The following is a 21,967-nucleotide window of genomic DNA, read 5'->3' on the forward strand; positions in this document are numbered from 1 at the left end:
CACGACGAGATCATAATTGTGAAGTTTCACGTCGATTGATTAAGCAGTTCAACAGAAAGCATTATTTAATATTTTTCTTCAATCCAATATGGCTGTATGTATGTATGTATGTATATGTATATATATATATATATATATATATATATATATATATATATATATATATATATATATATATATATATATATATATAGTCATACATATAAAGTTTCACCTCGATCTGTTCAACCACTTCAGAGAAGGAGATTTTTGAAGGTTTTTATTTATTTATTTTTAACCAATATGTCTGCCAAATCAAGTGACCGATGTCATCAATTTTTTTAATTTTCTGTGGACCATTTTACCCCTGGAGATGACCCTGAAATTTTTCCACACTGATCAGATGTAGTGTTCTACATATGTAATTATGGCGTCATTACGAAGGCACCTACGATGTCATTTTAAACGAGAACTACGTTGTCGATGGCACACCATCGCATATTCCCGCGTGCACTGCTTTGTCCCATTAATGCGAAGTGAAATTTTATCTTGCAAAATGGATTGACTATTCTTTTCTATTTGATGTGCTTTATGACCAAAGACTTACTATGTTTACTAAATCAGAAGTCATTGCAAGCATGTCAACATTTCATGAAACATTAATTTAACACTGTCCAGCAATATAGAACTGTGCATCAATTTAATCATAGGAATGAACTGTGTATAATATTAATTAAAATCATTCATAATCAATTAGATAAATACAGTAAAACCTGTGACTGTTTTTCACTCATGGGGGCCATATAAGTTCTTTATAAAATAATTTACCATGTACAATGGTAAATACACTTTTAAAAAATCAGCCCCCATGACCCCACCCCCTCTGGCCCGGCCCCTAGGGGTCATATCAAAAATCTGACAGTGTTGTGCACTTCCCCATACATATATCTACTATGTCCCAAAGTTTCAAATTCCTATCTCAAACGGTGTAGGAGGAGTTTAAGGATAAGACGGACGGACGGACGGATGGACGGACGGACGGCGGATACAATCACAATATTCCCGCTTTTCTTCGAAAGCGCGGGAATAAAAAAAACTCACTTATTCTCCATGAGGAGTACTTGCTATGTGCGAAGTTTCAATTTTTTCATTGGTGCGGTTTCAGAGATACAGGAGGTCCAAGGTTTTTCCGTTTTTCCAACATCGCTGCCACAGCAGATGACCTATGATGTCATACTTACCCATTAAACCATTCTACACGAGTAGTCGCACCTATGACGAAAATTTTGTCTCATTCTGATAAGCGGTTGCGTAGAAAAACACGAAAGTTCTGTGCGGACAAACAAACAAACAGATCCAAATGCAATACCCTCTCCCTTGGCGAGGGTAACAAACAATTATTTGTTCCCGTGGAGACGAGCAAAAGTAAAACTCGAGGGGGAGCACTAGGGAGAGTGCAAAACCTCTGCCACCAATACTGCTGGGTCACTTAAGTGAACCTGATATCCTATTCATTTTAGGTCAAAACAGATCAGACTCTACTGAACCACGATTGAATAAAGTAAACTAGATCGATGCGCATGTAGAAATGCCAAAAAAAATCGAAATTTTTTTGAAAAAAAAGTTGCAAAATTTCTGGGTTTTTTTCTCTAACAAATTTTTTTTTGGGGGGGGGGTTGGAAATCACTTAAAACATGTAGAAATGCGAAAAAAAAATTCAAATATTTTTCAAATAAAATCGAAATTTTTTTGAAAAAAGTTGCAAATTTTTTTTCTCTAACAATTTTTTTTGGGGTTGGAAATCACTTAAAACATGTAGAAATGCAAAAACAAAAATTCAAATATTTTTTCAAAATGGCCACCATGGTGGCCATATTAGACTTTGGACCAAGTCCAAAATCGAATGGCATGATCCTTGGACCATACCTAATCCCCCCCACCAAGTTTCGTCGAAATCCGTCGAGGAGTTTTTCCGTAATACTGTTCACAAACAAACAAACAAACAAACAGGGGTGAAAACAGTAACCTCCGTCCATCTTCGATGGCAGAGGTTAATTATATGCCATTCACACCTGTCACCGAGTCAATTGTCATGCAAAGCAAGAGTCAGGTGACTAGACAGGTGTTTGATATGCTATGAGGGTTGATCATTAAGTCCATGGCCTAACAGAATGTGACCATTCATGTCCCTGCGCAGGCATCCAGATTATGTTGCATTGTGGCAGCTGAAGAATTCTTTGTAAATAGGTCAAGTTTTATCACTCTTGGTCTAACATAAGCATGATATCAATTACATAACATCATTGTGTCCCAAAACCTGTATATCCAGAGGTTGTTTTAATGGAATTTTTGTGAAAGAAAACCAAGGTAAAGCAGCAAGAATAAATGAATGGCCCAAAAATCTCATATACTGCGATTTATAAAACCACAGCGAAGCACGATGAAATATAGTACTTGGGGATAATTGTCATCAACCTGTTGGTGAGAAAGCTTATTGAGTGCTGAGCACACAAAAACAAAACTTTTTATGGCCACCTCGGGGGTCATAGTTACCTCATGGACGGATTTGGAAGAAATTTGGTGACGAGGTTATGGAGGTGACAAGGACAAATTGATTCGATTTTGGTGAAGATCGTGATCCGAGGATTTTTAAAGTGATTCTTCACCATTCAGAGATTGGGACAAAAACGATATATAGCATGATGTCTCAAAGTTATGAACGGATTCTGATGAAACGTGGTGGACAGGTTGAGTGTATGATAAGGACGAAGCGATTCGATTTTGGTGAAGTTCCGGATCCGAGAATTTTTGAAGTGATTCTTCACCAGCAGAGTATCTGCTTTACGGGCGATCTTGTTCCAAACATGCAACACGTACTTTATTTGGGCAGTGAGTGTATCGGCAAAAACATACCAACTACTTATAATTTGAAACACCTCTCAGCACTGGAAAACGTGAGGACAGGAATAATGGACTATAAATAGTGGGGACTTGTAATACCCTCGCCCACCTGGAGGTGGCGCGACATCATACACATTTACATGGAGAATTTGCAACCCTGTCACCCCCCTACTCCCCCTCGCTAACACTCCCACCCAAGACCACTGGTAAAGATAAAAACACACCTATACATTCATTGGGGATCCTCTGTAGCAAGTCTGGATGTAATTAGTCCAGAACTGGAGGAGGAGTAGCACGCCAAACACATCCATAAACAAACAGACAAACAAGCCGGTAGGTGACATGGGTGGTCGCAACATAATTGCATACTAGTCATACAATTTTTGATGGATCGGGCTGAGAATTTTTGACAAAGAGGTTGATTATAGTGCGCATAAAAGCCTGGAAGCTGATTTTTGATTTTCGAAAAAAATATATATATAAATATTTTTCGGATTTTTTTCAAAAATTTCAAAATCCCGTTGCTAGGCAACGGTGGTGTCCATAGCAACCGTGCTCAAAAGCATACAACTAGATCCTGGTATGAACCTACCAGTCAAGTTTCATCAAAATCGGTTGACTCCTCTGGCCTCCAGAGCTGTCCATTACATACATACAGACAGACGGAAAACCTGAGAATAACGGTAGTCTAGCGACCACCCAACAAATACCGACCGGTCCATGAATTACAGTAAGGATATGTACAGGGATGCCTGGCATTGCCGGGCAATGCTGGGTCCCTCCTCCCGCCCTTTCCCCTCCCCCTGACTTCTCCCACCCCAACCCCCCTCCCTCCAGACTCCCATCTCCCCTTCCACTGCCTCTCCTGATGAGAGGTGGTTGGCTTTTGGGCCTCCCACTCTGGAGACATTTCCAGTGCAAAAATGAAAGTGATCTCCACAGCTGACTAGTAATACCCTCTGCTTCCACCACCGGAGGGTGCAACACGATACACAGATAAACATAACATTTTCATCGACCTTTCCTCCCGAACCCCTGCGACTACAGGTGAAACCAAATAGCCCATGTTCACCATGAGGTTGAACTTGGTCCATGTGCCAAGTTTGGTGGCAATTGGCTCAGTAGTTTTGGCGTGATTAGTGTTACATACAGCCACAGACAGACAGAAAATGACATTTATGTATATAATATATAACATAGTATTAAATTAATGTATTAAATGTATTATTATTACTATTAATTAATGTATTATTATTATTACTATTAACATAGTATTAAATTATGTATATAATATATAACACACACCAATTAAAGGTAGTCAGCATGGGTTTACCAAAGGTAGTTCCTATCTAACAAATATATTAGAGTTCTATGAAGCAGTGTCTGATTGGGTGGTTGAGCGAAAGGCAGTGGACATAGTATATCTTGACTTTAAGAAGGCATTCAACATGTATATATATATATATATATATATATATATATATATATGAAGATTGTGATCCGAGGATTTGTCAAGTGATTCTTCACCATTCAGGTGTAGGAGCCAAGGTATTCAGTTATTCACTTTCTCTATCAGACTTCTATCAACAGTAAGTAAAGCATGATCAATAGAAGTATTGACCTGCATATACTTCACTTTTTCAGCATTGAGTACCACTCCAAGAGAGTTAGCAGCAGGTTCAGCCTTGTGATACAGAAGTTCAGCTTCTCGTAACATGATAGAGTGGAGCGCTATGTCGTCAGCAAAGTCCAGATGAGAAAGGTGCTACTCTGGATATCTGTGACTTTTACACCATATCTGAGTTAAGCCATCCCAGTCTTCTATCACAGTTCTCATGGTATAGTCCCAGGCAATGATAAACAGGTAAGGAGCAAGCGGGTCAACTTGGAGTCCTCCAGCGTTGATTTGGAAAGTTGCAGTCTCTCCTTCAGGGTTTAGTACCAGTGCAGATTTATCTTCAAACATGATTTATATGGCCTTAACAATCGACCAGGTATGCCATATGCATAGAGAACCTGGTAAAGTCTATTCCTGTCGACAGAATTGAAGGCTTTCTTAAAGTCGATGAAGACGATAGTGGCTTCTTTTTTGTGGTTACATATTTCCTCAATCATGCACCTAAGAGCAAGAATCTGAGAAGATGTAGATCAAAAGGACCTAAACCATTTTGATATTGGGTGTAGAATATTTTCTTGATCAGGGTGAGTTCTGTTTAGGAGGATGTTGTAGTTTTTTTGCTGCGGTTTGGGTTAGTTTGGGTTGTTCTACAAAGTGGATAAACTGAGACGATGATTATATCAACAAGTGTTCAATCTCACATTCCAGGCTCAATTCAACGTTGAATGCATAAAATCTATAACAAAATGCAAGTCAGATCATTTCATTGGGCAACTTTAGGCCAGTGTTCTTATTCTGAATGAGTGAGGTACCTGGAGGTGGATCGCATTTTCCACCTTCGTTCCGAAGTCTACGATGGTTCTGTGATTGGCACTGTGCTGTTTGTACGCCTGCTCCATATGCTCCGCATCAGAGGGCCACTCACAATCACATATGTCTGTCTGTGATAGCATGGCAAATACATGGCATGTGCAACGGTGATGTGCACAGCATGAGAGACGTGGCAAAGTATATCACACCATAGTATGGCATTATAAGTACAGTAAAATATACCACACATGACATGGCATCATATGCATGGTAAAGCACATCACACATGGTAGAGTATATTATACATGACATGCTACATATGCACAGTAGTTGTCTCTCACGGGACGAGAGACAACGTGAAGCTGTTACATTTGGATTTAAACCAAAAACAAAAAAAAATTCTTCCAATTCTAGTTATGCCACCATATCCACCATCCCGATATTACTCTGGTGATATGTAGCCATCGACTACTACTACTACTACTACTACTACTACTACGACTACAAATGGCTCCATTATTCTCACCTTATTGTGGGGTCGGCTTGGAAACATTTTTGGCCCATGTCATTGACAACCCTGCTGACTAGGTGCAACGTTTGACTGGGAGGTATTTTATGCAGGAATTTGTCATTTGTTCAGGGTGCTGGAAATAGCTCACACATTCTTTGAGAAAGATTGTGCCTGACTTAAAGTGGGATCTTAAATGTTCACTGATACTAGCAGACGGGGACAGCCAGCTTAATGTTAAAACTGAGAAACGGTGCACAGATTGAAGAATTTCCCTGCCTGTGCAGCAACAGGATGAGAGTTTACAGCTGGGTCTGGATTCAAACCCAGGCTAGCTAGCTCAGAAGGGAGTGCGCAAACCTGTAGACTATCTTGCCAGGCCATCTGTTGCGATGAAGAACAGGAACACAATTACCGTCACGAGTTCAGGGTTTTACTGCCTATCCTGGCAGGTCTGATGGACCAGCTCATTGTAAACGAGTCACCAGGAGTCACTGAGCGGTTTTGCCTCCTTGCTGACCTTTGTTTTCTTTTTTTTGGTTAAAAGGATCTAAGGCTCGTAGCTTCCACACATACATGGACATGCAGACGAATACACAAGACACCTATAGGACAGTGAAATGAGACAAACACAGACATTAAATTTGGGGGAAGTGCTGTCACTTCCCAGGGCATGCTGGGTTATGACGTCACAACAATGGCGCTGCCTTTCTCACCACACTCAACGGGGCATTTTCTGAGGAAGAATTTCTTTCTCCCCATGGATGCCAACCTAACGGACTCCGCGCATGCACTACTATCTGAGATGGTAGTGAACAACTGTCTAAGGCCCTATTGTTCATTGCACGGCCCGCGAGCCACTGGCGGCCCCAGGTGGCCGAAATTGCGGCCCCTGACGTGCGGCAAATACAGTAATACACAAATGTGAAAACACCCCATCATAATCCGTCATAAATGCTATCAAATGGACCCAATGGTTTCAAATGAGTGTACCAACGTGAAGGATAAAAGTAACATGACTACATCCGGATATGGTTGCAGTATTCAAACAATTCTGCTTGCAGCCCGGTTAACCACAAGGAAGAAGAGTATGTGAATGCGGGATCGAATAGCAGCCATTATGGAGTCCTGCCGGCGGTGTGGCGGCTCCCACACTGATGTCTTATCGGCAAAAGTGGCCTCCTTCTAAAACAATGGTGAAGATCACTGGTCTAAGGGGGTTGCCTGTTGTTCTTATCCTTGTAAATGCTTATCTTCCAGCAAGGAAGCAGCACGTATCATTTTTGAAGTCTTTGGTATAACTCGGCTGGGTTTTTAACCACTGACCTTTCTCCAGAATTAGTGTTGGGGATAGGATGATCAGCCTTTACATGTGGGACACCTGTGAACCAAATCTTGGGTCAAGGATGTTTTTTGCATACAAAGTCGAGGCTTATGGAGGAGCTCAAACATAGAATGGATCAGAATGCAATAGAATAAAAGGAACAGTAGAAAGAGGGGGGGGGACACTCCATCAGCATGGTTGAAAGACAAAATAGAGGGAAACTTGGACAAATTAGGGATGTGGGGATTAAAGAGGGATAGGGGAGGATGTAGAGCAGGACTAGGTGGAAACAGAAGCAAACACTCGGGAAGGAAAAACGAGAAATTTGGAAAGAGGTGGGCTTTGGGGTTGGAAGTTATGGGGTTAAAATGATCATGGTTTTGGATTGGGGATGATCTGAGATGGTGTTGAACAGATGTCTTGAAGACCTGAAGGGAAGAATGAGATTGAAGAGAATGTGGAAGTTGATTCCACAGGGAGGAAAAAAAACAAACAAGAGGAACAAATGAGTGGAGGTGAGCAGTGATCCTGGATTTTAAGTTTGAGAGGTTAAATTTAATATTTTTTTTACAGTTAAAATTTAAAATGTGGAAATCCTGGGTTCATTGTTCTACGAAATGGATAAAACGAGCACAACAAAGAGGAATTCAAATTCTGACTACACAACAACAGGTGGGAAATCAAAGGAGAATCCTGATCTGGATAATACTTGGATCATATCAAACTCTCATCCCGGGGAATGAATCATTCAATGAGAATGGATGAATGAACGAACGTTTCCAATTGAACAATCTACAATCGACATGGTTCGTTGTAACACGTTTAAAATTCTATGCTTATCCTCACACAATACACAAAACACAATGAGGAAAACAGGAGGACAGATTGGGTTTATGAGTTTCATTCACGACACCGACAAGGATCGACATGTCTACCCAACAGAAGGCTTCTGAGTGCGACAGAGGGAGAGAGAGAGTTTCCTCTCTTGGTATCACAGTTTGTGTGGACCCCAGCCCCGCAGTGCTTGCACGGACTCCAGCCCGGGGTGCGTGCGTGGACTCCAGCCCGGCGGTGCGTGCGTGGACTCCAGCCCGGCGGTGCGTGCGTGGACTCCAGCCTGGCGGCGCGTGCGTGGACTCCAGCCTGGCGGTGCGTGCGTGGACTCCAGCCCCGCGGTGCGTGCGCAGAGTCAGTCGGTAATGTTAATGGTCAATCAGCAACACCAGTGAACTGAGAGAAGCACACACAGCTCCACCACCAGACATGTCTTACACTAAGCTTGTGTTCAGCATTTTCTCTCTTATGGGACTTTGTAAACACCCTGTAGATTATTGGCTCAGAAGCATGGTAAAAGCTTTGTAAACACTTAGAAGTGGAATGTGATGTTAGTCATCGCGTGGATGCTCGAGAATGTGCCGTTGATGTTTCTGGGTTAAGTTTGACCCCAATCTAGAGATATTTTGCCATTAGGGAAGAAGATTATCTACCACTAACTTGGATCACTTCCGGAAGAGGTTTATTTGTATTTAAATGTCCGGTAATTGTTTTGGATTTATTTATACGTATGTTTACTTGAATATAACTGTCATTAATCAAAAGGGCTCCGGCGCAATGGAACAAGAAAAAAAAAATCGAAAAAAATGAACTTTTAATTTTTTTGGCCCAAAACACTCCTCAGCCCTCGCTGACAAACCTTTGAAAGTTTGACGAAGATCCGTTCAGCCATCTTTGAGAAAAATGGTCACACACACACACACACACACACACACACACACACACACACACACACACACACACACACACACCTCATAGTTTATTTTGATATTATGTAGGGTTACCATCCGTCAGTCAGTCATTCAATCATTATTCTGCAACCTGTGGTCAGAATGACTTGAAACTCGGAGGGATGATACATGGGGAGACGCCGCAGAACCTCCCGCAATAAAATTTCAGATTTGTCACCAATTTACTGAGTTAATTAGTCCAATCAATTAATCTTCAAGGTCCTAAAATTCATAGACAATTCATAGTTTTTGCTTCTGGTTTGGTATAATGGTTCTATGGTACAATGTCTACAGCTTGTCTGAGTGTTTTTTTCGAATTTTGTCCAGGAGGAAAGATAATGAGTTTAAATGAGTATGAAGTTCATTAGGGCCTGAATAAAATCAATGAATGTTCATGAATATATCCAATATCGATGAATTTGGAACTGACCTGGACCCACGGGCCATATTTTTCACAGATTTGTCCTGCTTTTTGGTCCTTAGATCTCTGTCTGGCCAGGGTTTTTTTAATATCGAGAAATGACTGGGATTTTGCCTTTTTTGTATCTATTTGTATTTTCAAAGGGATACCTTTTAAGATTTGGGATACTTTTTTTTTACATTATTTAAATGGTTAAATCATTTTTTTTTAGATCTTCTTTCGGTGGTTATGTAATGTTTGGACCAGGGCAGTTTGGTACAAGTCTGTACGACTCCATCATTGCATCATGGACGTGTTTGAAATGAATGTCATGGACGTCCGGTGGCGTGCTCAGTCCGCAATTCAGTGTCTTTTTCTGAGTCCGCACCGTACACACTTGTTTGATTTTCTTCAAGAGCTCTTTGCAATGCCAAAACGAAAGTGTAAATTCACTGCTGAACTCAAGACTGCTGGAACACGCCTAATGAGATAGCCGATACGATTGCTCAACACGTAAAAGGGAACTCTTGAAAAGAGTGTCCTCTGTTTTGCAGTGTCCCTCTCCGGAGTGTCCCTTTTCGAAAGTTAAAATATGGTAACCCTATATTATGTCCAACCTTGAGATGCATCGTGTACACAACTTAACTGGTTATAATTTTATGCATAATCCAGAAGGAGGTAATAGACTAACAAAAGAGTTATTATTTGGGTTTTCTATTCTTTAGATTGGTGAGGAGGCTGGGGTTGGGGAGGGTGGTAATGGGGTGTTTGGGGGGGGGGGAACATGGAAAACAGGCAAGTTGGTTGCACTCCTAGGCATCCACCCACTCAGACACTCAGATACATACCGACTCACAGACACTCAGATACATACCCACTCAATGACAGTCTGATACATACCCAAGGTTCTACTCACAGGCACATATACCCACTAACAGGCACATGTACCCATTTGTGATGGCATGTTGATATAGCCATTCACAGATGCATACCCACTCACAGACGCATAACCACTTCTTCCTTGTTCGTATGCAGCACAAAGCTTCAGTGTAGCATCAATGGTTGAGGGCACAGCAGTACCGCTGATGCAATGCCCTCTTCCGGTTAGGGCAGGAATATGAAATTTGGCTGTGGTGCTAGCAATAGCTCGTCTACTCTTTGTGGACACACTGGGATCTTTAACGTTCACCAACGAATGCTGGAAGATGGGATTCCCGTTTTAAAGTCCATCCGAGGGACGGCGCACACGTTGATGAATCACCCTGCCTGTGAAACACTGGGAAGACAGTTTATAGGTGGGTTTGGATTTTAACACAGGCTAGACAGCTTACAGACAAGTGTGCATACCTCTAGGCCATCATTTCAGTCCACATACCCACTGACGAGCACTCACTGTGGCACACATACAATCTTCCAGCGTATTCTTCCCTGAAATCGACATCCTGTTTCATCTGCTTCAAGGTGTTTTATCGAATTCCAGACATTGATTTATGGCTCATGGGAGAGCCTGCACTGTACATTATCACATGCAAGATTAAGACATCCATAGGTATCAGTGTACATTTCCAGAAGTTAAAAGGACATTCGTAAACAAAGGCCAAACACAAATGATACATGGGATTTAAACCTGGGTTGGCTGCATCACGATCCATGGGCTCAGATGAGAACTCAACTTGTATAAAACGATTTGCAGTCTTAGAATCACATTTTAACCTACTGTGTAAATTAGATCGCAGCATACAAAGCTATTCTGACACTGCTTGTCCTTAGATGCTTCGAGTTGACTCATTGCTGTATTTATCATGTTCAATATACAGGACACAGGTGATGTAACATGGTTAATGAACCCACCTCTCGCTGTTCGATCCAGGCCTGCAGGTCTGAGATGTAGGAAAACGTCTGGGATATTTCAGATGTCGGTCTGGTCCTGATTGTCCCTCCGTATCCTACACAATTGACAATCTGTATTTTCTGAACCACGGATGGCACTTGATACATCGACACAGGCACCTTGTTTGGATAAGAGGTTAGATGTCCATTTGTCATTGCAGACTTGCCTGAGATTTTCTGTGCCGACATTTCGTACTGTGTGATGGTATGCTGATAGCCCTTTAGAGCCTGCAACTCTCTATCCAACATTATAACTCTGAAAAGAAAACAAAAAAATGCTTATTAGAGCATTTCATTCCATCCCCTTTTGGGCTAAATGTTAATGATTTCAAAGAAACTATTCTTTAACCTCCTTGAATCATGGCATTTACACCAAATATCAACAAACTAAGCTTGGTGTTGGCTTAGTGGTTAGGGTGGCGGCTTGGGATCCCAGGGTCCTGAGTTCAAGCCCCGTTGGCTGCTGAATTAACACCAGGGGGTTGACTCAGCCTGTCATCCTTCCGAGGTCGGCGAAGTGAGTACCAGTTGTACTGGTCCCGGTGTATGCCCCGGTTAGAATAGGTGTACCATATCCCTGTGTTTCGTAAGAGACGACCAGGGTTGGCGTCAATAAGGGCATCTGGCCATAAAAAAAAAACATTGCCTCAAGAAAAAGCCCAACCCCTGCACAGCAGGGAAAAATGGCTGTAAAAACAGTCATTTTTTATCAACAAACTCCTGCTATCCCATGGTTCAATCTTCTGGAGGTTGAATTACTCCTGTGTCCTGTCTTACCAATCTGACAGAACTTCCTTACCTCTGTTGTACGTAATACCCCAACCTGTGCATTTAAAACTCACCTTAAACATTCCTCTCTACTATTCAGCTTTTTCTTGTGCAGCATTTCCAGTATGTTTTAGTGCCCAGGACACAATAAAAGGTGATGAAATGAATGATATGACTGGTTTCATAATGATGTACAATTGTCCAACAGGACAAGCAGTACTTGTTTCTCAAGGATGGCAGTTAGTACAAATATGGCTACCAATAAATTGTTGAATCTTGAACATTGGGTTTCTTGGTAAACATATATGTTTTTAATAAAAAGGACATTCACTTTTCTAAATCGAGATGGTTCCTTTTCGAGCTGTCAGTGAAGTTCACTATGGGATCCTCAGGGATCCTCAAGATGACTGACGGTGGTTCCAAAACAGGAAATAAACACCGGGAATCATGATTGTTTTTTTTTTGTTTTTTTTTTTGTTAAAGATGGTCTTTGTACACAGCAGACATTGATGTTGTTGTTCTTATCGATTTGAACAGACTTTCCACCATCTCCGAGTACCTTTCCATCTCCATGGAGGTGAGGCGCTCCACAGCCAACGTTTTTACGATCTTCTCAGCTTCCATAAGGCACCGACCTGCCTGCGCTATATGCCAGGGCATGTGGTGAGTCTCTATTCGGCGCAGGTCCTGCACACATGAATGGTAAGAACAGAATTTGCTTTTGTCATTCACATCATTCTATTGGAAAAATATTGAAAGAAATTGTTGAAGATGCTCTATTTAGAGGCGATGACTAAATCACTGCAAGTTTTCTTTCCGATCTCAATATGGACGGGCCGTGCTGTCTCACCGCCTGAAGGAAGGTGTCCGCCTCTCGCAGGACATTTTCAAACATCGCAATCAGATTGGATGCATCAGAGGATACACTCCAGCTGCAGGTTGGAAAAAAAAATGGTGAGCAAGAAAGAAATTGGAGATGAAGAGATTAATCTTAATTGAAACTTAATCGAGTAAGGTACGATGAGCACAGCAAGACCGATTGGCACAGCAAGCTTGAGGGACATTCTGCAAGGCTACTTGGAGTATAATCAGCTTGGTTATTGTTCCTTTATGAGATGCTTGATGCTCAGCATTCAAAAAAGATACAAGACTGACTGGCTCACAACCATAGGTTGGTTACCATAGCGCAGGTTTTTATTGGCTTAACAGCCTCCTCCTGCAATGAAGTTCCTTGTAAGGGAACCAGTTATTGTTGTTATTATTGTTATTGTTATGATAGTTGTGTTGCTCATGCATTGAAGTTCCTTGTAAGGGAACCAGTTATTGTTGTTATTATTATTATTATTGTTATTATTATGGTACTTGTGTTGCTCATGCATTGAAGTTCCTTGTAAGGGAACTAGTTATTGTTGTTATTGGTATTATTGTTATTATTATGGTAGTTGTGTTGCTCATTTAAAATGACTATTGTGAGAAAAGTTACTTCAACAAAATATACAACTTATTGTGTAAAAAGTACATACGTGACGAGATTGATGAGCTCCGAGCACGCAGGAGCATCTCACGCTCACATTCATACATCCATAAACTCCATTGAAGTATCTTCACCAGGAAAGGCAATCATCGCAGCTAGACTGTTTGAACCACATTCGAGTTGCATCATTGGGGAGTTCTTGAGGTTTCAAAAACAAATCCCAAAAACAGGCACAGCAAGCTTGTGGGACATTGTGCAGCCTTGTGTGAACTATATAATCCGTTTCGTGTTGTCACGGACGACGTTAACGCTACTCCGGCTTGGCACAGAAACCTCTCTTAAGCATTTTTAATCTGCTGTAATAAATGGGTAAACGTCGGCCTTGCGAGACGAGCTGGCGAAGGAATCTGACTTCATACTTTGAAGACATTGCATCACCTGTCATTAGCTGCAAAAGCCATAAAGGATTTCCTTGATGTCATTTCAGAGTGTCCCACTGTGGTGAACAGCCAGGCATGTTGTCATTCATGAATGCCTATTCAACCAGGATTCAATGAAGAATTCCTCCTGCTGGTTGCATCATTATTGAGGTAAGGCTATGTCACTGATGGCCCTTGTACATGTTAAGCAAGAATGTCATTTGTTCAGGGTGCCGGCGATACTTCACTTACTCTTCGTTGAGACACCGTGAGATCTTTAACATACACCGTCTAATGCTAGCAGACAGGACACACGGCTTAACGCCCATCCAAGGGATGCTTTACTTTGGGTGCCTCACCATGCCTTAAAAGCACTATATGGACAGGTTATAGTCATGTAGCGAATGGAACCCGGACAAGACAACTGACAGGTAAGTGCATTATCAGGATCAGGACGCAACATAACAAAAGGAACAGCAGAAAGAGAAGGGGGAATGTCAACAGCAGGGCCAAAGGACAAAATAGATGGAGATTGACAAACAAGGGATGTGGGTCAGCATGATGGATAGGGGGGGATGTAGGGGGATGGACAAGATGGATACAGAATTCGTTAACTCTCAGGAAAGTAAAAACTGGAAATTGATGGGGTGGGGGTGGTTTAACAGGTATAGAAAAGGTCATGGTTTTAGATGGGGGATTATCTAAGATGGTGATGAACAGCTGTCTTGAACATCTGGAGGAAAAAATGAGATTGAAGAGAATGTGGAAGTTTGTTCCACAGATGGGGGGGGTGGGGGGGGAGGGAAGAGGCATTCCGACCTGTCTGCAATGGCAAGCAATCAGCCCATCAACTCGGCTTAATCAAGGGCTTGAATGCCTTGGTTTCCATGGCATCAAGCTGAGCCAGGTGAGGCAGGAGCACCAGCAATGGGGGGAGAGCAGTATTTGATCAAGCTGCGGATGAGGGCGTTGTAGGTGGATAAGAGTCCAGGTTTGTTAAGGAAGGACTGTGCACAAGGGAGGATGCCCTATCGGCGGCTGGCTTTTGAGACCAACTTTGAAATGTGGTTTCCCCAAGAAAGATCATGGCTGATAGTGAGACCCAAGAGTTTTGAGTGATTGAAATTCTTCAAGAGCATTGTTAAGAAACTATATGGGAGGGTTTGCCAGATGGTCCTTTTGGAGAGAGAGATAGTGAGTGTGAGATTTGTCAGGATTGAAAGACATATTCCAAGTGTTTGACCAGTTTGTGTTTTTTTTTTTTTCAAGGTCTGAAGTGAGGGAAGAGGCTGCAGTCCGTCTGGAGGATGAGGGATATCATGGCAGAGGGTGGAGTCATTTTCAAATAGATAAAGGATTTTTCAGAGTCAGAGAGATCGTTGATGAAGATTAGGAAATGGATGAATAAGATGGGGCCTCGAACACTGCCTTGGGGGCACCCGTACCTTGACAAGGAGAAGAGATGAAAGGATTCTGTTGAGAGCTACACATTGTCTACAAATGTAAAGGAAGTCAGCAACCCAAGAGCGGAGTTGGCCTTAGGCAGAGAGTTTAGAGAGCAAGGCAGGATGCCAGACTGTATCGAAAGCTCGAGATATGTCCAAAGACAGCCCTGATCTTATATCTGATATTGAGGGCCTCCATCCATTGTTGGGAGAGTAGAAGCATGTCCAAGGTCATAACCATGTCTCAATCTGAATTGATGATCTGAGACAAGGATGTTGGAGGAAAAGAAAGATTTTATGTCAACTGTGATGATGGATTCCTTAACTTTCCATAACCCTTGCCAAGAAACTGCTTCGGCAGAACCAATGATTTGTAACAGAGTATGGTACATCAGAATCAAAGATCATTCACCTCAAACCCTTTTGAAGTACTTTTCACATTCTCTTCATTCATTATAGTTCTTGCTTTTTCTTTTCTTTTTGTTCATTTCCCTCTCATTTACTCCACTTTTCTCTCTTTCTTTATCTATCTATCTGTCTGTCCAGGGAGAAGTTAATTCTTCCAAAAAATTTTTTTTTGAATCAGGCTCACTTGGCTGCACCTGGATGGGTTTGAGGGTAGAGGAGTTGCAGCTGAAACCTGAATCCTATCCAGGGTCCTCCTGATGACTCCATCTTTGCTTTTTGGGGTTTCTTCTCACGACTCCAATACAGTACAGTATTTGGTCTTTCATTTGATTGTATCAAAATAAAGTCGTGAATACTAAAAGTGATTTGTTCGATGTGGAATTCCATCAGTTTTTTAAACTTTAACAATGACTGCAGTCTGCACTCAGGAAGGATCTGCACTCATCCTCTGTGCTACTCATGAAGGCTCACTAATCATAGGTCCTTATGCAACAGCTATTGCAGTTAATGATTAGGAATGGATCAAATGAGATGATCTGGTTAACCCTTTGCTTATCACACACAAGGAAGTAAAGAGGACACGAGTACAAAAACCATTGCGTGAACAACAACGTAAGAAATTTTACATCCACAATACAATAGGCACAGAAGGGTGTTCACCACAGTGGGACACTGAAATGACATCAAGGAAATCCTTTATGGCTTTTGCAGCCATGATGCATCACTCTGCCATGAATAACATGAGAAAACCTCCCACAATTGATCCCTTTTTGAATGGTGATCAGGTGCGTGCTTCTACAGAGATCACCTGCAGGATCAGGATTTGGAGAGTATGGACGTATCAACACAGTACATGGGATTTGAACCCGGAATTCTATCATCATGAGCTCGGTGATCAGATGCGAAGCAGGTAACCCTTTACTCTTCCCCTGAAACCTTCAATGTCCCACTGAGGTCGCCTACCGACTGTACGTGGGACCGGTAAAACGAGTTATCCTCATCATGGCCATTGCAACGAAGGTTGCACTTGCATTCACAGCAAAGCATTGTCACGCATGTGGGAAATAGACACAAGGCATGAACTTGCCCACCACACAAAAGGGACACCACACAACAGTCCCTTGGGTTTCACTGAGGAAATAGGTGTGTGACTAATCATCAGAGGGGCCATATTATACCTAATTTGGAACACCACAAAACTTCTTGTAATGATCCATCTCCATAATACGTATGCAAGATGATTGAGAAGAATAACGAAAGGTTTAAGGATTGAAAAAACTTAAAGAGGGAGAGAGGGTATTTTAGGGGAATATGGTATTAAAGTAGAGAATGGTGAGAGATCATCGAAACGGGAGGGGGGGATCAAAGTGGAGGGTGGATATAGGGGGAGGGAGGGGGGATGGAGGTTGAGGAGGGGAGGCACACGGTCAGAAGCGGATTAAGATTTTTGGGGCCCTGGTCACAAAAAATATTTGGGCCCAAAATGCCCCCAAAAAGAGGATTCCATATTATTTCGTCCAAAAAAGAGGAATCCATTTTATTTCACCCAAAAAGGCCTCAAAAAGAGGACTCCGTGTTATTTCACCCAAAAAGGCCTCAAAAAAAGAGGAATCCATGTTATTTCGCCCAAAATGGCCTCAAAAAGAGGACTCCGTGTTATTTCACCCAAAAAAAGAGGACTCCGTGTTATTTCACCAAAAAATGCCCCAAAAAGAGGATTCCGTATTATTTCGTCCAAAAAAGAGGACTCCGTGTTATTTTCGCCCAAAACGGCCCCAAAAAGAGGACTCCGTGTTATTTCACACTCGCTTAAATGTGAAAACTCCAAGTTGCTTTAGACTCGACTGCAAAAAATGTAGAGGAATTCCCATGTTTTATTGCCTTTTCCCTCCTTGGGGGGAGGGGGGGAATGCCATGTTAAGGTGTTCCAATGACAAGCAGCTTGGTATCGCTTGCCAATCCAGCTGTTCCCTATCAAGCATTTAGTTGGAGTGCTTGCTTGGGTGTTAAGCCACTTGGCGATCGCTATACAAGCTGATTGGCAATGGAACACACCCCAGCACTTGCAGTTGTCTGTTCAGTGACCAAGTTTTTATTTTCTCCTTTTTTTATTTATTTATTTTTAAAATACTTAGACGAGGCTCTTGGAAAGAACTAAAAAAGTTTCTTGTAGAGCGCTCACCAAGTGGCTTAAGCACTCAAGTAAGCAGTCCAACGAAAGTTTTCTGGTTCTGTCGCTTGTGTAACGAAAAAGTAAATTTCTGGCGATTTTCTCCCTTTTTGTTGAACTTTTTTCGATTTCCAGCACCGCTGGGGTCGTTCAGTTTGAACCTTGGGACAGGTGCTTTGATTTTTAAAAACCGCAACGTTCCGCCGTGTGCTTGGGTTAGTCCATTTACGAATGAGGAGTGTTTTGTAATCGTACAATAAATTGTAGTGTGGATTTGCGAAATAATGTCGATTATTTCTTAACATGAGGAATTCTACAAATTTTATTTTGATTATTGTTGCATTTGTAAACATTAAATGTAGCTATTATCACACTTGCTTTCTCTACTAACATAACCTCACCCCATAATCTTGTAATAGTCCTGTCCAGTTAAACATCAGGGAAAACATGTTTTTAATCGATTTATGACGTCACAATGCTTTTTTCCTCTTGATGAAGCATTCCCTTTGCGCTGTATTTATCACCACTCACAAGTGCATATGTTTTATCTGCAAAGTGAGACCCCACCCACGGGGGATCCGTCTCAAAAGATTGTGAACCACTATCGGTTGTGTGAGACCCCTTGCGATTGCATGGGTTGAATCGCCCTTGTGCTGCCTCTACCTGGGGCCCACCTTGAGTGCAGGGCCCTGGGCACGGGCCTTGCACGCCCGTGCATTAATCCGCCACTGGATACAGGGGTGATGAATGGGGAGGGTGTGTCCAAGCTTCTATCGTTTGGTGGAAGTTATTCAGTCCGAAGGTGGTTTGTAACCACAAATTGTCACCAATGCACTTACAGCCTAACATGGAGTGTGCACCACATGCTCGGTTGGGTTCTTTGCAGACTGGTGATGAAATGAGACCAATCAGATCTCATAAAGTCTGGAATTTGTCACTCGAAGCACACGACACCCACACGTACCCCAACGTCATCTCTTCTTTCAGTACAAACATAAAACGTGTTTGTTCAATTCCCGACAAAGGGAAACTACCGGGCTCTACATAGTGCGTTTGGCAGTTTAATAGTTGAAGCTTCAAATTCAAATTATGACTTGGTCACATGTTGCTGTTCATGTGAGCTATATACCAATATCATGGATGATGTGTCTCCAATCACTCAGTCGTGATGAAAAAAAAAACCTTGAGCCGGCTGTTCTATATACATCCACATCCTCGTAGACCAAAGATCCCTGACAAACTTAGCAAATGGCAGGTCATTGTTTGCCATGTCGTTTTTGCAGCCCTGAAGTTTTGCACCAAATCGTGGCAAGTCTTTAATATGGATTCGAAAACCAAACTCTGAGCAGGTATATGTATGTGTATGTATATATATATATATATATATATATATATATATATATATATATATATATATATATATATATATATATATATATATATATCTTACCTGACAATTCAGAAGATCAGATAGGAGACTGCAGGAGGAAGGGCTGAGCCACGCAAACTCTTACCTGGTGCTTTGAGTCTGTTTCACCCAAACTGGAGAGGGCATCCTTTGAGTTGGCATCTGCATGGTCGTCCTGGGTGGAGATCTTGCTCGCTGGAGCTCTTCTCGTAGTCCAAACGCCACCACGATTGCCGAACCAAGCTCAGTTGGTTGAGGGAAGCCAAGCTTCTCTTCACACTGGAGTGTGCTTTCCCCTTTCCGTGCCTCTCAAGCTTCGAAAGTTGAACACATAACCACACCCCATTACAATGTATCATGGCCACACCTCATGACGTGTCCCTCCAGGTCGAGCCTTTGAAACGGCTGAGCAAGTGCGTTACATCTTGTGAAGGCAGGTAAACATCACGGAGTTATGTCAACAATACACTCGCTGCAGCAGTGTGTGTGTGTGTGTGTGTGTGTGTGTGTGTGTGTGTGTGTGTGTGTGTGTGTGTGTGTAATCACGATTCGTGTGTGTTTGTGTGTGTGTGTGTGTGTGTGTGTGTGTGTGTGTGTGTGTAATCACGATTCGTGTGTGTGTGTGTGTGTGTGTGTGTGTGTGTGTGTAATCACGATTCGTGTGTGTGTGTGTGTGTGTGTGTGTGTGTGTGTGTGTGTGTGTGTGTGTGTGTGTGTGTGTGTGTGTGTGTGTGTGTGTGTGTGTGTGTGTGTGTGTGTGTGTATATAATCACGTATGTACAATGACAGCTGTGTATGAGTTTGTATGTATAATCACGATTCATGTGTGTTTATAAGATGTGTTTAATCATGTATAATCAGTGTGTTTCTGTATATATGTATGAATATGTCTATTATATGTATGTGTAATATATATTGTTGTGGAGCCGAGTGTCGGTGGCGAGCATGACCGCGAGGTGGAGAAGTAGAGTCAGCTCCACCAAACACCCGGAATTTAGATCGTGCTCCCCGGAGAACTCCGAAAGGCACGGGTCCCTTGCAGGACCGTGAATCGCCAATAATTCGGCCACGTGGAATAGGGTTAATTGCCAACTTCAATATACCTAAGTATCCACACAGCAAAGCTACCAGGGAATTCACACCCTCTGCAGGCCTCGAGCGGAACGAGCCGTTATCGTGCTCGAACCGTAACATAACCCGAATAGATGGTTACCAAGACCCGTCGGTCCAAATGCACAATTTACCGTTTCCCAATTTCCCAACACGCACCGTGCCAAGCCAATGAAAGAAGCACCAAAACGAGCTGATACATTTAACAAAAGGGATATTTATTTGTAACAAGCCGGGAGGCGACGATGGTTCACGAGCGGTATTTGACGATGTAGATTGTTTCAGAAGTCAAGGATGAGACAATGTGATGATGTTTGACCAAGTTATAAAAATGATCAACATGATGTGGTACGAGTGACAGGTTATTAGCTGCAAAATGTCAAAAACCCGGTTTCGTTCAACAACTTTCAAAATTTGACCTTTGCATAACCTTTAAAGGTCACAGAACAATGTTGTGGACATTAAAATAAGGAAACAGGATACGTGCTATAGCTTATTGGAGTTAGTTCGTCGAAGAAGGTCGAAAACCCGGTTCAATTCCCACTACTTTGAAAATTTGACCTTTGTGGCCTTCAAAGGTCAAAGGTCAAGGATTATGAGCTTTGGTGCAAAACTTCTTCCGGAACATTCCAGGAACAATATAACGTCATATAGGCTGTATGGCATTTTGCATTCCTCGGATTATCCATACTTTGATGAAATCGGCGTAAAAACAAACTTGAAGGGGGCGCCACGGGCAAGGTGTTCGAGATAGAGCAAAATGGTTTCAAGACTTTAGGTGGAGAATGACCTCAAGATTATGCATAAAAATATTGTCATCCGAGCTCTCAAAGTTTGGGCGGTCGTATGATTTTTATGTCAAAATTCGCAATTATCTAAATTTTTGACCTTGTGACCTTGACCTTGGGACGAAAATGAAAAATCGGACAACAACAAGTTTAAAATAATTCATTTTGCTATTCAAATACTGAATAACCCATTCCATTCAGTAAATTCCCTTGCAGAAGATATATTTTTAATCCGACTACCCCCTAAAAATGGCTATTTTTGGGGCGTGGCTCCGCCCACAATGGGCGTGGGATGCCCATCGCCAGGAAACAAAACTAGGCATTGATATCAACATCATATTCAAGTTTCATCCAAATCGGATCACATCCCACGAAGTTGTGCTCTGGACAGACAGACAGACAGACAGACAGACAGACAGACATACATACAGACACACAGACATAACGAATATAGTGGTCACTCTGGCTGGCGCTCGTGAACCAATAGGCAGGGAGGGGAACACAGAAGAGCAGAGTTATCCGACTATAAGAAATGCAGTCAATGTACAAGCAAAAGCACTTAACAATTCTTCTTGACAAGACAGGCCCGCACACAGACACGCACACCCAAAATAAATGGACCTCAATGGTCTTTATTGAAGGCTTCCAGCTCGAGGACAGGTGAGCTGGAGACCAGAGCCTGTGTTTGGACCTGTCCACCTCGTGTGGTCTTCGACGATCCAGCTCGGCGGGACTCAAACCCGCAACACAATGCCGCTCCAAG

General features: G+C 42.2%; 1 protein-coding gene across 2 annotated transcripts in view; it reads right to left on the reverse strand.

Annotated features, from left to right (window-relative positions):
* LOC147013041 (plectin-like) overlaps nt 1-19,638 on the reverse strand; it is a 64,077-nt gene extending 44,439 nt beyond the window's left edge. Inside the window, exons 1-6 of one of the 2 annotated variants that reach the window (XM_085854498.1) lie at nt 19,413-19,638; nt 12,833-12,914; nt 12,542-12,669; nt 11,382-11,470; nt 11,176-11,270; nt 5,311-5,439 (exon numbers count right to left, since the gene is read on the reverse strand). In XM_085854498.1, coding sequence (XP_085710624.1) covers nt 5,311-5,439; nt 11,176-11,270; nt 11,382-11,470; nt 12,542-12,669; nt 12,833-12,914; nt 19,413-19,474 — 585 coding nt within the window. In that variant the 5' untranslated portion in view covers nt 19,475-19,638. Of the gene's footprint in view, nt 1-5,310; nt 5,440-11,175; nt 11,471-12,541; nt 12,670-12,832; nt 12,915-19,412 lie in introns of both variants that reach the window. The other variant, XM_085854497.1, reaches the window with a different exon arrangement.
* Between the last annotated feature and the right edge of the window lie 2,329 nt (nt 19,639-21,967).

Source organism: Eptatretus burgeri, chromosome 14 (assembly GCF_056783735.1).
Source record: "Eptatretus burgeri isolate ZD-2024b chromosome 14, Ebu_testis_v1, whole genome shotgun sequence".
NCBI classification, from domain to species: Eukaryota; Metazoa; Chordata; class Myxini; order Myxiniformes; family Myxinidae; genus Eptatretus; species Eptatretus burgeri.